Here is a 15547-nt window from a genome sequence, read left to right on the forward strand (position 1 = left end):
ACATCTCACACGCAAGGGCACCAAAAGAGCTAGAAAACACAAATCAGATTTTACAAATCAAGATTTCTTTCAGGTTTTTAACAATTGAAAAAATTGATTGTACACAAATATTGCATCACAAAACTAGTACTTACATTATCTTTCTAAACACCTTTAAACATCACACAATCTATGTTGATTCACCATATAGCATTTTATGACACCAAACCTCTTGTCTTATTTCAACGTAAACGTTGTAGTGCTTGACAGAACCAGAGAATACAATAAGTAATTTAGCTGAAAACACACATTTAGAACAGGGCTGTATTCATAAAATGTCCCAGACTAGGAGTGCTGCAGATCTAGGATCAGGTCCCCCCTGTCCGTATATTGTTATTCATTGCAATCTAAAAGGCTAAACTGATCCTAAATCAGCACTCCTACTCTGATGTGACGTCAGTCCCATAAAGACTAGTCACTGACAAACAGAAATGAAGAGTAAAGGTATCAAGTTTTCTTTCTATGTAAAGGAATGTTGTACCACTGGGCAGGAGATGCTTGGATGCTGTTTTTAAGTCTCATTGCTGTTGTGTTGCGGCCAGTAGAGTACAGCAGTGAGACTACAGTAGAGTACAATAGAGAGTACAGTAGTGAGTATTGAATGGACTACACTTGGAGTTGGCCAGTGCAGAACATGAAACAGTGGCCACCAGGTTATGCTAGGCAGAGAGATACTTTTGGACTGGTTTCTGTGTAGTCAGGGCCTGAGTCCGCCAGCCAGTCAGCCAGCCAGCCAGACAGATAGCCAGTCAGCCAGCTCCTTCAGTCAGTCTTCTTGTCATTGGGTTGGTCTCTGAGGAAGAAGGCAGGGCTGGTGACACAGCGGTAGCAGAGGGCTTGAGGTACGATGGCATACAGGGCGTTGACTAATAGGAAGACAATCTGGCTGTCAGCTGGTACTCTGTAGGAGAACGGCGTCCGCGTGTGGAAAGATGCACCGATGTGGGAGAACTGGGCCTGAGGAGGAGGAGAGAAGACAGAGAGAGTATAAGAACAATAAGTGGAGGAGAAAGAATGGGGGAGATAAGGGGAGAAGAAAGAGGGAGAAGATGAGGAGGAGAAAGAATGGGGGAGATAAGGGGAGAAGATGAGGAGGAGAAAGAATGAAAAAAAATGAAGGATGTGTTTTGACAATCTCAACATGACAGATGGACGATACACTAGAATAGCTGTATTTCTTGGTACGCATCTTCTATATACTGTACAAGCATACCATACATCTGCTATGAACCCTGTACCATAGCATAGACCTACACTCTCCTGAGCTGTTTACTATCAGATTCTGTCACCATCATGAGTGGAATATCTCTCCACTATCAATCTCTGTACCGGGCCTATTTCCCTGTAGCCTACTCCTGTCATTCCTAGCATGGAGTGGCATTGAAACGAGACGTATGAGTCTGTCTGTCTGTCTGCTTGTCTGTGTCTGTCTGCCTGCCTGTTTGCCTGTCAGCCTGCTTGTCTGTCTGTCTGCCTGTCTGTACACTCTCTACCTCTATATTTAGCCTGGCTAGGCAGCTGGCTTGTATACAATACCAATGTGCCTGCTGTGTCTAAAGATGGCCCCGGCTTTTGTCTCTCTTGGGACTGACAACACAGGGCAGCCTACTGGCTTCACAACAAAGCAATGGCAGCCGCTCACTGTTTTGTTTGCTTCTTCCAACCACACACGTGATCTGTAAATAAGCTTTTAGTGGTACACATACATACATTTTGACCGATCAATCAACCAAAATGTATTGTACCCAAAGGGAAATAGGTCTGCAAGCAAGGTAAACCCACCTGAAAAAGAACGTGTCAGTCCAACGTCTATCTGTATGTCACTAAAAACTGATTCAACTCATCAAGACCTGGTGTGATGATTTGTTGATCAGTTGAATCAGGTGTGTTGTTTAGGACAAGGCTGGAACAAAAGCATGCATACTGTGGGTCAGTTGCTTTAGCAAATATCACCGGTCCTTAAAGATGCATCAAAATACTGGCCATATACAGAGCGCTCCCTGAGCCCTTGTTAGAGAGAGTACCTTAGAAACCCAGGTATATATAGCACTAATCAGACTGTGTGTGAGTGTGTGTGTGTGTGTGTGTGTGTGTGTGTGTGTGTGTGTCTGTGTGTGTGTGTCTGTGTGTGTCTGTGTGTGTCTGTGTGTGTCTGTGCGTGTGTGCACACACTGGCCTTTGCAGTACTACAGCTTGTCCACAGGAATTCAGATGACTTAACCATGTGCAGAGCCACAGTCATTCACAGGCTTTATCTAGGACCACACTGGTATTTGTATAGGTGAAGTTTCCCCTAGGTATAGATCTAGGATCTGCTCCCCCAACCCTAACCTTGACCTATAGTGGGGAAAATGCACAACTGACCCAAGATCAGCATGTAGGATGGGACATTTCACCCTACTTATTTTTATTGCACACAGCGGGCAATTGTCACTGCTTTCTGTGCCAGAGAGAGAGAAACACTCATGCTCTGGCTATTGGCTAATATTCAATAGCTGCAATAGTTACCATAGGACATGGGTTCAAATAGTATTTGTATCACCCGTAAAACTTAAACTGAGCTTCATTGAGCTTCCCTGACAATGAAACCAATGCCATAGTCCCAAAAGTGCAAATCCCACCCATCTAGCACTCCAAGCAGGCTCAATCAAACTCTGAAAGCAATTTTAAAATAAAACAAATACTGTTTTAACCCAGGTCTACTTCCCCACCATAGAACTAGAATAAAAATAGTAATTTAATTCCAGTTATATTTCTATGCTCCCCACTCACCTGTGCTATTGCCCCAGAGTGGACCAGAGTGAGGTCAGGCATCCACTCACACCCAGGCACGAGCAGCCCGTAGAGAGCGATGATGTAGTACGGACCGGAGTAAAGCATGTTCACTATCATCTAGGACACAGCAGAGACATAGTAGGTTGCTTTTACACATGCAGCACAATTCTGATCTGTTTTCCACTAATTGGTCTTTTTTTCTCCCCAATTTCGTGGTATCCAATTGGTAGTTACAGTCTTGTCCCATCGCTGCAACTCCCGTACGGACACGGGAGAGGTGAAGGTCGAGAGACGTGCGTCCTCCGAAACACAACCCAACCGAGCCGCACTGCTTCTTGACACAGTGCCTGCTTAACCCGGAAGCCAGCCGCACCAATGTGTCGGACGAAACACTGTACTCCTGGCGACCGAGTCAGCGTGCACTGCGCTCGGCCCGCCACAGGAGTCGCTAGTGCGCGATGGGACAAGAACATCCCTGCCGGCCAAACCCTCACTTACCCTGGATGACGCTGTTGATCCACCCACTGATGTTACACCCATTGCTATTGATCCACCCACTAACATTACACCCATCGCTGTTGATCCACCCACTTATTTTGCAACGCCCACTTTCAGACACACACGTATTTAGTTACCCATACTTGTAATTAGTTGGATACTCTTAAAGGGATGGTTCATCCCTAAACCCTCAAACCTGTTGAGACATTTCCATTCCCTATTACTAAGTGATCTAAAGTCAAGCTGTCTATATTCTATGTGCTAGTCTATCTGCTGTTTAGAGAAATCAGCAGGCCTCGATCCCATATGAATGTAAAGGTTGGCACCGTCTCATCAGATCTAACGATAAGACGGTGCCACTCTTTTCCATTCATTTAGGATTAAGACCTAGGGTGACATTTTCCTCTTGCTAAGACACCTGTGCTGTGAGCTAACGCACCATAAGTGAAATTAAATTGTAACTTTTCTTTAACAATTTCCGTGAGGAAGAACTTAAGTTTAACAAGACATTTAGTATTAAACAGCGGGCCACACGCACCACACACAATGCAATCTTACCTGTATTTTAGGATAAGATGAGGGGTCCTTTAGGTAAGGCTCATATTGCTGGGTGTACTCCTGACACCACTCTGTCGGGCAGTCCAGGGCCACCTAGGACACACTGTTCAATTAGTTTTACATCAGGCCCAGTTATAAACAGCTAAATGGGCCTCACACCTTTCTTCAGCAATGAGTATAACTATAATGATGAGGTCCTTTTGTAACAGAAGCTTTTATTCAGCTCAGAGTGACATATTCAGTATTAGGTGGCCCTGGTGTGTTGACATTGGTGTTGCCAGCACCATGCTCTAACATTTTCATCCATCATCCTTCTCAGATTCTTTTTACCTTTATTTAACCAGGGAAAGACCCTTGAGGTTGGAAACCTCTTTTGCGAGGGGGACCTGGCAGTAACACTGTAACCCATAGATCCATTAGAAGTACAACTGGCTGGTATCTGTAGTTTGGCAACGGTTCTTACCAGGCCTCTGAAGACACAGAAAAATGTAGCGGGGACAAGGTAGATGACAAACAGAAAGTCTAGGGGCCTCTCTACCAGCGTAGTCCTCTGGGCCTCATGGATACTCTGACAGACAAAAAACAAACAAAACAACACTAACAACATCAGCGATGTCTCTCTGTTTTAATGGATAGTGATATTGCTCAAGTCAAGATTTGTCGCTCGATGTATGCACACCAAAAAAGCTTTGCAGGATTGAGTGAACAAAATAAAATAAAAAATTGCTTCAGATTGAAATGCTTCAGATTGACATGAAAACATTTTGTCATAAAATGCTTGGCCTCTGCAAGAGGAGCCAATTCCCATTGAATTGTCTAATAATATCTGGGAACATCTATTTTTACTGTGGCATCTTTAACCAAAATCCCCAGTGGTCAATCATGGTGGATGTATCATTGCTCAAACAAGTAGGCCTTTTACTGATAAATGGAGAGTGACTATGTAACACATGTTGCTCTGGGTTATGGCATGTTGACCCTTGACCCCTGACCCCTGAGTAAATTGGCCTTTCACCATTGGCGGAGCCTGACAATAACTATGTCACTTACTGCATTGCATTACAGCATCCGGTTACAATGCAATACAGTTGCCTTGGGTTAGGCTACTGTATGACCTTTGACCCTGAAGGATTGGGCTCTTACCATTGGCCGAGCCTGTCTGGTGGAGGACTGGCTGAAGACGCGGAAGCAGGCCCACACCGACACCACGACGTAGAGCATGTGGATCAGGAACAGGGGGCTCAGCTGGGTACCATACTTCCCTGGTGGAGAGAGATCAAAAAGTATGTGTGAAAATGTAATGTTCCTCTCTGAGGACAGACAATACATGTTCTGTCTGTCTTTCTGTCCGTCTGTCCAGCCGTAAATCTCACTAGAACCGTGCTGAGACTGATTTGTATTGTGTTCAGGGATAGAGCATACAGTGAGGGAAAAAAGTATTTGATCCCCTGCTGATTTTGTACGTTTGCCCACTGACAAAGAAATGATCAGTCTATAATTTTAATGGTAGGTTTATTTGAACAGTGAGAGACAGAATAACAACAACAAAATCCAGAAAAACGCATGTCAAAAATGTTATAAATTGATTTGCATTTTAATGAGGGAAATAAGTATTTGACCCCCTCTCAATCAGAAAGATTTCTGGCTCCCAGGTGTCTTTTATCCAGGTAACGAGCTGAGATTAGGAACACACTCTTAAAGGGAGTGCTTCTAATCTCAGCTTGTTACCTGTATAAAAGACACCTGGGAGCCAGCAATCAATCAATCAGATTCCAAACTCTCCACCATGGCCAAGACCAAAGAGCTCTCCAAGGATGACAGGGACAAGATTGTAGACCTACACAAGGCTGGAATGGGCTACAAGACCATCGCCAAGCAGCTGGTGAGTGGCGCAGTGGTCTAAGGCACTGCATTGCAGTGCTAACTGTGCCACTAGAGATCCTGGTTCGAATCCAGGCTCTGTCGCAGCCGGCCGCGACCGGGAGACTCATGGGCGGCGCACAATTGCTAACACACTACGCCGTCAAGGACTGAAATCCTGCAGCACCCGCAAGGTCCCCCTGCTCAAGAAAGCACATATACAGGGCCGTCTGAAGTTTGCCATGAACATCTGAATGATTCAGAGGAGAACTGGGTGAAAGTGTTGTGGTCAGATGAGACCAAAATGGAGCTCTTTCGCATCAACTCAACTCGCCGTGTTTGGAGGAGGAGGAACGCTGCCTATGACCCCAAGAACACCATCCCCACCGTCAAACATGGAGGTGGAAACATTATGCTTTGGGGGTGTTTTTCTGCTAAGGGGACAGGACAACTTCACCGCATCAAAGGGACGATGGACGGGGCCATGTACCGTCAAATCTTGGGTGAGAACCTCCTTCCCTCAGCCAGGGCATTGAAAATGGGTCGTGGATGGGTATTCCAGCATGACAATGACCCAAAACACACGGCCAAGGCAACAAAGGAGTGGCTCAAGAAGAAGCACATTAAGGTCCTGGAGTGGCCTAGCCAATCTCCAGACCTTAATCCCATAGAACATCTGTGGAGGAAAGCTGAAGGTTCGAGTTGCCAAACGTCAGGCTCGAAACCTTAATGACTTGGAGAAGATCTGCAAAGAGGAGTGGGACAAAATCCCTCCTGAGATGTGTGCAAACCTGGTAGCCAACTACAAGAAACGTCTGACCACTGTGATTGCCAAAAAGGGTTTTGCCACCAAGTACTAAGTCATGTTTTCCAGAGGGGTCAAATACGTATTTCCCTCATTAAAATGCAAATCAATTTATAACATTTTTGACATGCGTTTTTCTGGATTTTCTTGTTGTTATTCTGTCTCTCACTGTTCAAATAAACCTACCATTAAAATTATAGACTGATCATGTCTTTGTCAGTGGGCAAACGTACAAAATCAGCAGGGGATCAAATACTTTTTTCCCTCACTGTATCAGCCATGCATGTTCAATAAAGTAATGGTCTAATTTTATCCATTAGTTTGAGTGTACCCACCCACAACATTCCCAGGAATGTAGACAATGATGCGCATGAGAATGGACCCCACCCAGTACAGGCCGATGGCTCTGTAGCTCGCCCTGCAAAGACAGGCAACACACACATCACAACACACACAACACGCACGTCACACAACACACACATCACACAACACACAACACATACATCACACATCGTAACTGTTGCTCCTTGTTGTAGCCCATAACTAAGACCTCTATGGGCTCTGGTCAAAATTAGTGCACTACAGTATATAACTTTCTCACTCATCATTATTCACCATTCACTCAGGATGATCCATAATCAGGGTAGCATCCACATTAATGTAGAAACATATTATATTCTTATTTACAATAAAAGTGACTCCAAAATGACACAATACATTATTTACCATTAATTTCTATTGGGCACAAAATAATCTGAAACACAACCAAAACAAACAGCAAATGCATCCAACAAATTTGTAAAGTCACAAGCTTGATGTAATCATTGCATGCTATGAATATAATAATAATAATAATAATAATAATATGCCATTTAGCAGACGCTTTTATCCAAAGCGACTTACAGTCATGCGTGCATACATTTTTGTGTATGGGTGGTCCCAGGGATCGAACCCACTACCTTGGCGTTACAAGCGCAATATGGGACCAAATAAGTGAATTTGTCCCAATACTTTTGGTCCCCTAAAATCGGTGGACTATGTACAAAAGGTACTGTAATTTCTAAACAGTTCACCCGATATGGATGAAAATACCCTCAAATTAAAGCTGGCAGTCTGCACTTTAACCTCATAGTCTTGTATCATTTCAAATCCAAATTGCTGGAGTACAGAGCCAAAACAACAACAAATGAGTCACTGTTCCAATACTTTTGGAGCTCACTGTATATAAATAATACGGCACTCCAAGTCATCATGTCTGATACTGACAGGAGTCATGTCTGTTAATGTGTGAGCATGAGCTAAAGGCTGAGACACCCTCATAATAAGGAGTTATTAAGGAGCTATTACCCCCAGTTCAGTACAGTTGAGTGGTATTTGCTATCAATGTAAATGTATGATTGTTTCAGCTTCCTTACCTTTAAAGTTTTTTTATAAACTGGGTGTTCGAGCCTTGAATGCTGATTGGCTAACAGCTGTGGTATATCAGACTGTATACCACGGGTATGACACACATTTATTTTTACTGCTCTAATTACGTTGAAAACCAGTTTATAATAGCAATAAGGCACCTCGGGGGTTTGTGGTATATGGCAAATATACCACGGCTAAGGGCTGTAACCAGGTACTCCGCGTTGCATCGTCCCTAAGAACAGCTGTTAGCCGTGGTATATTGGCCATATACCACACACCCTCAGGCTTAAATAGACTCCATTAAACTTACTTATATAGTCTTAACAGATTCCATTGAACTTACTTATACGGTCTTAACAGACTCACTTAAATGTTATTTTTCTAAACCTCTTTGGATGTGTCTCCTAAAACGGCTATAAAGTCAATGTAAAGCACATACCCCCAGGTTATAGCTGCAACCATGAGCAGGTACATGAGATAGTGGACACATCCATCCCAATAGGAGATCATGTGTCCATGGGCCGTGTTAATGTAGGGGTCTGCCTGTAATGAACATTATAAAGATATATTATTACAACACTGTTAAAGTCCGTTTTCATTGGGTTCTTCATTGCATGGGTCAGTTTTCAGTTTTCAGTTTTCAATTATGTATTCAATGGCACGGACTGTAGGCAGTGTGTGTGTGTGCATGCGTCCGTGTGTGTGTCCATCCGTGTGTGTGTGTCCATGCGTGCGTCCGTTCGTCCATGTGGGTCCTTCCGTCGGTCCGTGTGTGTGCCGTAGGGATGTTTACTTGCATTTTTTAGATAGAAGGTGATGAAACCATCGATGATACTGTCCTGCTCCAGACCAATGATCAGGTTTACCACACTCAGGAACGCATACACTGCAAACACTGGCAGAACAAGAGAACACTGAATAATACATTTCCATTTTACTTTTACTTATTTTAGTTATTCTAGTCATTTAGCAGACACTCTTACAATCAGTTCCTTCAATTAACAACCACATAACGAAATCATAGCAAGTAAAACCAAATAGAAAAGACAAGTCCAATGGCGAAGGTAGAGCCCAGTGTGGCTCAGTTGGTAGAGCATAGCGCTTGCAACGCCAGGTCCAGGATCCTGGGGGTTTTCGATGCCGGCTGGGGTCACACATATGAAAATGTATGCACACACTACTGTAAGTCGCTTTGGATATATATGGATAAATATAGTTCTGTATATATACACTACCGTTCAAAAGTTTGGGGTCACTTAGAAATGTCCTTGTTTTCTAAATAAAAGCAACTTTTTTGTCCATTAAAATAACATCAAATTGATCAGAAATACAGTGTAGACATTGTTAATGTTGTAAATGGCTATTGTAGCTGGAAACAGTTGATTTTTTTATGGAATATCTACATAGGCGTACAGAGGCCCATTATCAGCAACCATCAGTCCTGGGTTCCAATGGCACGTTGTGTTTGCTAATCCAAGTTTATCATTTTAAAAGGCTTATCGATCATTAGAAAACCCTTTTGCAATTATGTTAGCACAGTTCAAAACTGTTGTGCTGATTAAAGAAGCGATAAAACTGGCCTTCTTGAGACTAGTTGAGTATCTGGAGCATCAGCAATTGTGGGTTCGATTACATGCTCAAAATTGCCAGAAACAAATTACTTTCTTCTGAAACTCATCAGTCTATTCTTGTTCTGAGAAATGAAGGCTATTCCATGCGAGAAATTGCCAAGAAACTGAAGATCTCGTACAACGCTGTGTACTACTCCCTTCACAGAACAGCGCAAACTGGCTCTAACCAGAATAGAAAGAGGTGTGGGAGGCCGCAGTGCACAACTGAGCAAGAGGACAAATACATTAGAGTGTCTAGTTTGAGAAACAGGCGCCTCACAGGTCCTCAACTGGCAGCTTCATTAAATAGTACCCGCAAAACACCAGTCTCAACGTCAACAGTGAAGAGGCGACTCCGGGATGCTGACCTTCTAGGCAGAGTTGCAAAGAAAAAGCCATATCTCAGACTGCCCATCTTAATCTTTTCTTTTTATTGGCCAGTCTGAGATATGGATTTTTCTTTGCAACTCTGCCTAGAAGGTCAGCATCCCGGAGTCGCCTCTTCACTGTTGAAGTTGAGACTGGTGTTTTGCGGGTACTAGGAAAACAGTGTAAACTCTTACCATAGAATAGAGGGTCTTTGGGTGCCCCCTTCTTGAATAAAAATAGTGCAGATATAGCCAAGATAAGAACAGTTGTAGATCCAGCGAAAAAGATTGTCTCAATGCTAGAAATAAAAAATCCTCAATTAATTAGGCCTAAACAGAAATAACCTACGCAGAATACAATCAACTAGGATACATATGACTAATGCCTTTAAACTAGATTGCATTCAAGACTGCATACAAAACTACTAGGCTATAGCATCATCCACTATCAAGCATTATAAGGTTTATTAACGGCTACAATTAAACACAAAACACATGAAAACAATATTATCTACAATATCCATACTCACCAGTTAGTGTAGATCAGAGAGTTGAAGAAAATTGAAATGGGTATTGATGTCAAGGACAAGATAAAAACTCCTGTCCCAGCAGACGCGTTCATTGCTCTATTTACACTGTCGACGCGCATAAATCATTAATAGTTTCTGAAAATAAAACACAACATTATATCTGTTAAAAATATTCGAACATGTTGCTCCACTCAGACCGTGTGATATAGTAAAATGTTCAGAGAACTAGGAAAACAAGGTGAAGTCTTCGCGTTCAGATAAGCTGTCTTCTTGCGCGCATGCTGCATGCAGTGTACTACTTTTCTGCCAGCATTCTGGGCACATCTCAATCGTCTTCATCCTCGCCATCCCCTGTATTTGAACTGATCTGTAAAGGCAGGATAGATGAAATTGACAATGCAGAAGTCGGGTAACCTAGGCTTAGGCTATCTGCTTTTACCTGTCCAAGTGTCACAGGTCAGTGTGGATGAAGGGAAGGAAGCAACGAGAGGAAGCGACTGTACAGCATTGAGATATATCCCCTTTCCTATGGCGCTAAGGTTATGGCTGTCTATTCTGACTGATGTCGTCGACGCGTGGTACCACAAGTGGAGTTCACATCCCTGAACATGACACGCGATTAAACAGGGTTTTAAACAGGATCGAGGTCCTTGCTATTAACATCATAGCACAAAAATAGGAAAGACAATACTTGGCGTATTTAATCACCCTATTAATATGTAGGCCCCTTTTTTAAGAACTGTGAATTAACTAAGTAGTAGACTATAGCCTATGACTGATTGGAACATCTGCAAAGATCAGTGGTTCCCAACAAGGGGTACTAGGACCCCTAGGGGGTACTTAGTCTATCCACAGGGTGTACATGAGAATACTCATGGACCATAGATCTACTGCTAAAATGCACATGAGGGGGTACTTCAGGGGTACTCCTGGCAGAGCAACATTATGTTGGTGGTACAGTAACCGAAAAAGATTGGGAACCACTGAGCAAAGTGATGATGAACGATATGACCATCTTGAATTTAGGCTATTTAAATGTCATAGGCCTACTCTATGTAGTACAATATACATCCACCAGACAACATATTAGTAGTCTGCGCTCCAGCAGGTATATCTCACTGGTCATCCCCAAAGCCAACACCTCCTTTGGCCGCCATTCCTTCCAGTTCTCTGCTGCCAATGACTGGAACGAACTGCAAAAATCTCTGAAGCTGGAGAATCTTATGTCCCTCACTAACTTTAAGCATCAGTTGTCAGAGCACCTTACTGATCACTGCACCTGTACACAGCCCATCTGAAATTAGCCCACCCAACTACCTCATCCCCATATTGTTATTTATTTTGCTCATTTGCACCCCAGTATCTCTATTTGCACATCATCTCTTGCACATCTATCATTCCAGTGTTAATACTAATTATAACTATTTTGCACTATGGCCTATTTATTGCCTTACCTCCATAACTTGCTACATTTGCACACACTGTATATATATTTTCTGTTGTATTTTTGACTTTATGTTTTGTTTTACCCCATATATAACTCTGTGTTGTTGTTTTTATCGCACTGCTTTGCTTTATCTTGGCCATGTCGCAGTTGTAAATGAGAATTTGTTCTCAACTGGCTTACCTGGTTAAATAAAGGTTAAATAAAAATAAATAAATAAATATTTCCATGGCCTACAATTATTAATTTTTTCAAAGACAAGCGGGACCTCAAGAGTTAACCAACTCTGCAAACGGGTTTGGTATCTCATATATTTATATTTCAACAGGGAAGTAAGGTATGTTGGAAGCTTGTGGAGCAGAGCTTTGTAAACAAGAAGGGAGTAATGAAGTGATCTACGGGATTTTAGTGAGGTCCAGCCAACCTTCTGATAAAGGATGGAGTGTTGAGTATTAAAACTGTAATAAAGCGAAGGGCGCTATGGTAAACAGCATCCAAAGGTTTAAGATTAAGAGCAGTGGCTGCAATCTGGTAAATGGTGTCACCATAGTCAAGAACTGGCAGGAAAGTTGACTGTACAATCTGCTTCCTGCTGTTCATGGAGAGGCAAAATCTATTTTTTTTAAAAAGAGCCCTACTTTAAATCTTAGCTTTTTAACTAGCTCATCAGTATGTTTTTAAACGTTAGATCTTTATCAAGCCAAAGCCCAGATATTAATAGACAGGAAAGGAACCTGCTCGAAAAGAGAGCCATCCAATGAGTGAATATGTAGCACATCTGAGACATTTTTCAGTGAATTAGAGAACAACGTATATTTCATTTTGCCTGCATTAAGTACAAGTTTTGAATCAACAAGGGCTTTCTGTAATGCAACTAAATCAGATTGCAGCTCTAACATAGCTTGGTCAACAGTCGGTGGAATGGCATACATAACCATATCGTCTGCATACAGATTGATATTACAGGATTTAATACATATACCAATATTATTTATATAAACAGTCAAAAGAACAGGTCCCAATACTGACCCCTGCTGTTGAAGAAACTAGACTTGACACCATCACAAAGCACACATTGTGTCCTGTCTGTCAGATCACTCTTAAACCATTTGAAAGATTTATTGTCCAGGCTATCTCAGACCGTTTTTGAATGAGTAGGGAATTCTAATAATTCTAAAAAATTAATAACGGAAAAGTGGTGCGTGCATATGTATTCACCCCCTTTGCTATGAAGCCCCTAAATAAGATCTGGTGCAACCAATTACCTTCAGATGTCACATAATTAGTTAAATAAAGTCCACCTGTGTGCAATCTAAGTGTCACATGATCTCAGTATATATACACCTGTTCTGAAAGGCCCCAGAGTCTGCAACACCACTAAGCAAGGGGCACCACCAAGCAAGCGGCACGATGAAGACCAAGGAGCTCTCCAAACAGGTCAGGGACAAAGTTGTGGAGAAGTACCGATCAAGGCAAGGAGGGCATTAGTCAGAGAGGCAACAAAGAGACCAAAGACAACCCTGAAGGAGCTGCAAAGCTCCACAGCGGAGATTGGAGTATCTGTCCATCGGACCACTTTAAGCCATACACTCCCAGAGCTGGGCTTTACGGAAGAGTGGCCAGAAAAAAAGCCATTGCTTAAAGAAAAAAATAAGCAAACATGTTTGGTATTTGCCAAAAGGCATGTGGGAGACTCCCCAAACATTTGGAAGAAGGTACTCTGGTCAGATGAGACTAAAATTGAGCTTTTTGGTCATCAAGGAGAATTAATTTGATTAATTCTCTAAACTCTAGTCTACTAATTAGTCATACATTATTAGTTTAGATGAGGGTGTGACATTTTAGTCATATCTCACTCACACATTTCTTTATCAAAGGGGAAACATTTAAATGTCTTGGAATGGCCTAGTCAAAGCCCAGACCTCAATCCAATTGAGAATCTGTGGTATGACTTAAAGATTGCTGTACACCAGCAGAACCCATCCAACTTGAAGGAGCTGGAGCAGTTTTGCCTTGAAGAATGGGCAAAAATCCCAGTGGCTAGATGTGCCAAGCTTATAGAGACATACCCCAAGAGACTTGCAGCTGTAATTGCTACAAAAGGTGGCTCTACAAAGTATTGACTTTGGGTGGGTGGGTGGGGGGGGGGGGGGGGGGGGGTTATGCACGCTCAAGTTTTCTGTTTTATTTAGTCTTATTTCTTGTTTGTTTCACACAACAAAATATTTTGCATCTTGAAAGTGGTAGGCATGTTGTGTAAATCAAATGATACAAACCCCCCAAAAATACATTTTAATTCCAGGTTGTAAGGCAACAAAATAGGAAAAATGCCAAGGGGGGTGAATACTTACTTGCAAGCCACTCCCTATTGTTATTTTATTTTACTTTAATTATGTGCTATTTTTTATTTTGTACTTATCTATTTTTTACTTAACACTTTGTTTTTTTCTTTCTTAAAAACTGCATTGTTGGTTAAGGGCTTGTAAGTAAGCATTTCACTGTAAGGTCTACACCTGTTGTATTCGGCGCATGTGGCAAATACATTTTGATTTGATTTGATTTGAAACAGCGCTATCTCCAGATCTAAAACCAGACTGGTGCATATTTAGAATAGAGTGAGATGTTAAAAAAGTTTGTAGCTGGGAGTTGGTCAGGGATTCTAGTACCATGGCTAGTCAAGATAACTTGGAGACTGGGCGGTAATTATCTAAGTCAGAAGGATCTGCCTTTATGTAGGGGGAGAACATGTGCCGCTTTCCAAATCTTAGGGATAACACCAGTAGCAATTGTCAAGTTAAAAAAGTTTTTACTGGCACTGCAGAATGCAATATAGGTCTGCTAATACAGGACTATTCAAGGCCCAGTGCACTACTTTTGTGAAAAAGTATTTTTTGTAATATTCATCTATATATATATATTTTTTAAATTATTATTATTATTATTATTATTCAGATTTTTCAGGGGAAGCTGCAGCACCCTCAGCACCCCTACCTCCGCGACTATGGACAGAGAGCTGTAATAAGAAGGGGTCAAGTGAATCAGTCCCTGTGGATTTTTTTTTACATCGATCTTTAGCAAGGCACTTAATACATCGTAGACATCAAATAGTTGAAGTAAACAAAAGTATGTGAGTCTGTTAGAGCATTATTCTCTACAATCTGTTGAGGTGACTAAAGGACTCCCTTTTTCAGAGACTATCCTTTCAAGCAGGTGGCCAGCGGAAGCCAAAACGCTTATTAAAGCACTACAATTTTACATTTAGTCTAGTATGGGACCAGAGGCTGTCAAAACCTGCTGGGACAAGGAAGGGGTGGAGCTTTGTTTCACAGATTTGACCATTTTCCAGAAGTTAGCTGGAAAGTATTAACAAAAAAAACGAGTATATAAACGATTCAAGAATGCTTGGCTTGTTGCAAAGCAGCTTTGCTCTGCGCATTCGGATTCTGTGGAAATTATTAACTGTGTGTTGTTGTGTCTAATATGCATGGTCCAGACTGATTTATGGTCCAGACAGATTTATGGTCATTCCCAAATAAAGGTATTCAGCGATGCTGCCTGCTTGACGTGACACCACAAAACAGTGCCGCCTAATGGGTTAAAAGAAAACAACAACAAAGATTCACAGGAAGAGACGTAAACCGCGGAAGTGT

The 15547-nt window shown here is 42.1% G+C and overlaps 1 protein-coding gene across 1 annotated transcript; it reads right to left on the minus strand.

Annotated features, from left to right (window-relative positions):
• Positions 1–60: 60 nt before the first annotated feature.
• LOC311119410 (transmembrane 6 superfamily member 1-like) lies at positions 61–10563 on the minus strand. The gene is made up of 10 exons (XM_084194109.1): positions 10454–10563; positions 10119–10222; positions 8739–8840; positions 8385–8484; positions 6871–6953; positions 5014–5132; positions 4334–4438; positions 3871–3963; positions 2812–2931; positions 61–996 (listed from the first exon to the last, which is right to left on the minus strand). The coding sequence occupies exons 1-10, from the start codon at positions 10543–10545 to the stop codon at positions 802–804; spliced, it is 1113 nt and encodes a 370-aa protein (XP_084050235.1). The 5' UTR covers positions 10546–10563; the 3' UTR covers positions 61–801.
• Between the last annotated feature and the right edge of the window lie 4984 nt (positions 10564–15547).

This window comes from Coregonus lavaretus (assembly GCF_964263955.1).
Source record: "Coregonus lavaretus genome assembly, contig: HAP1_SCAFFOLD_1822, whole genome shotgun sequence".
NCBI lineage: Eukaryota > Metazoa > Chordata > Actinopteri > Salmoniformes > Salmonidae > Coregonus > Coregonus lavaretus.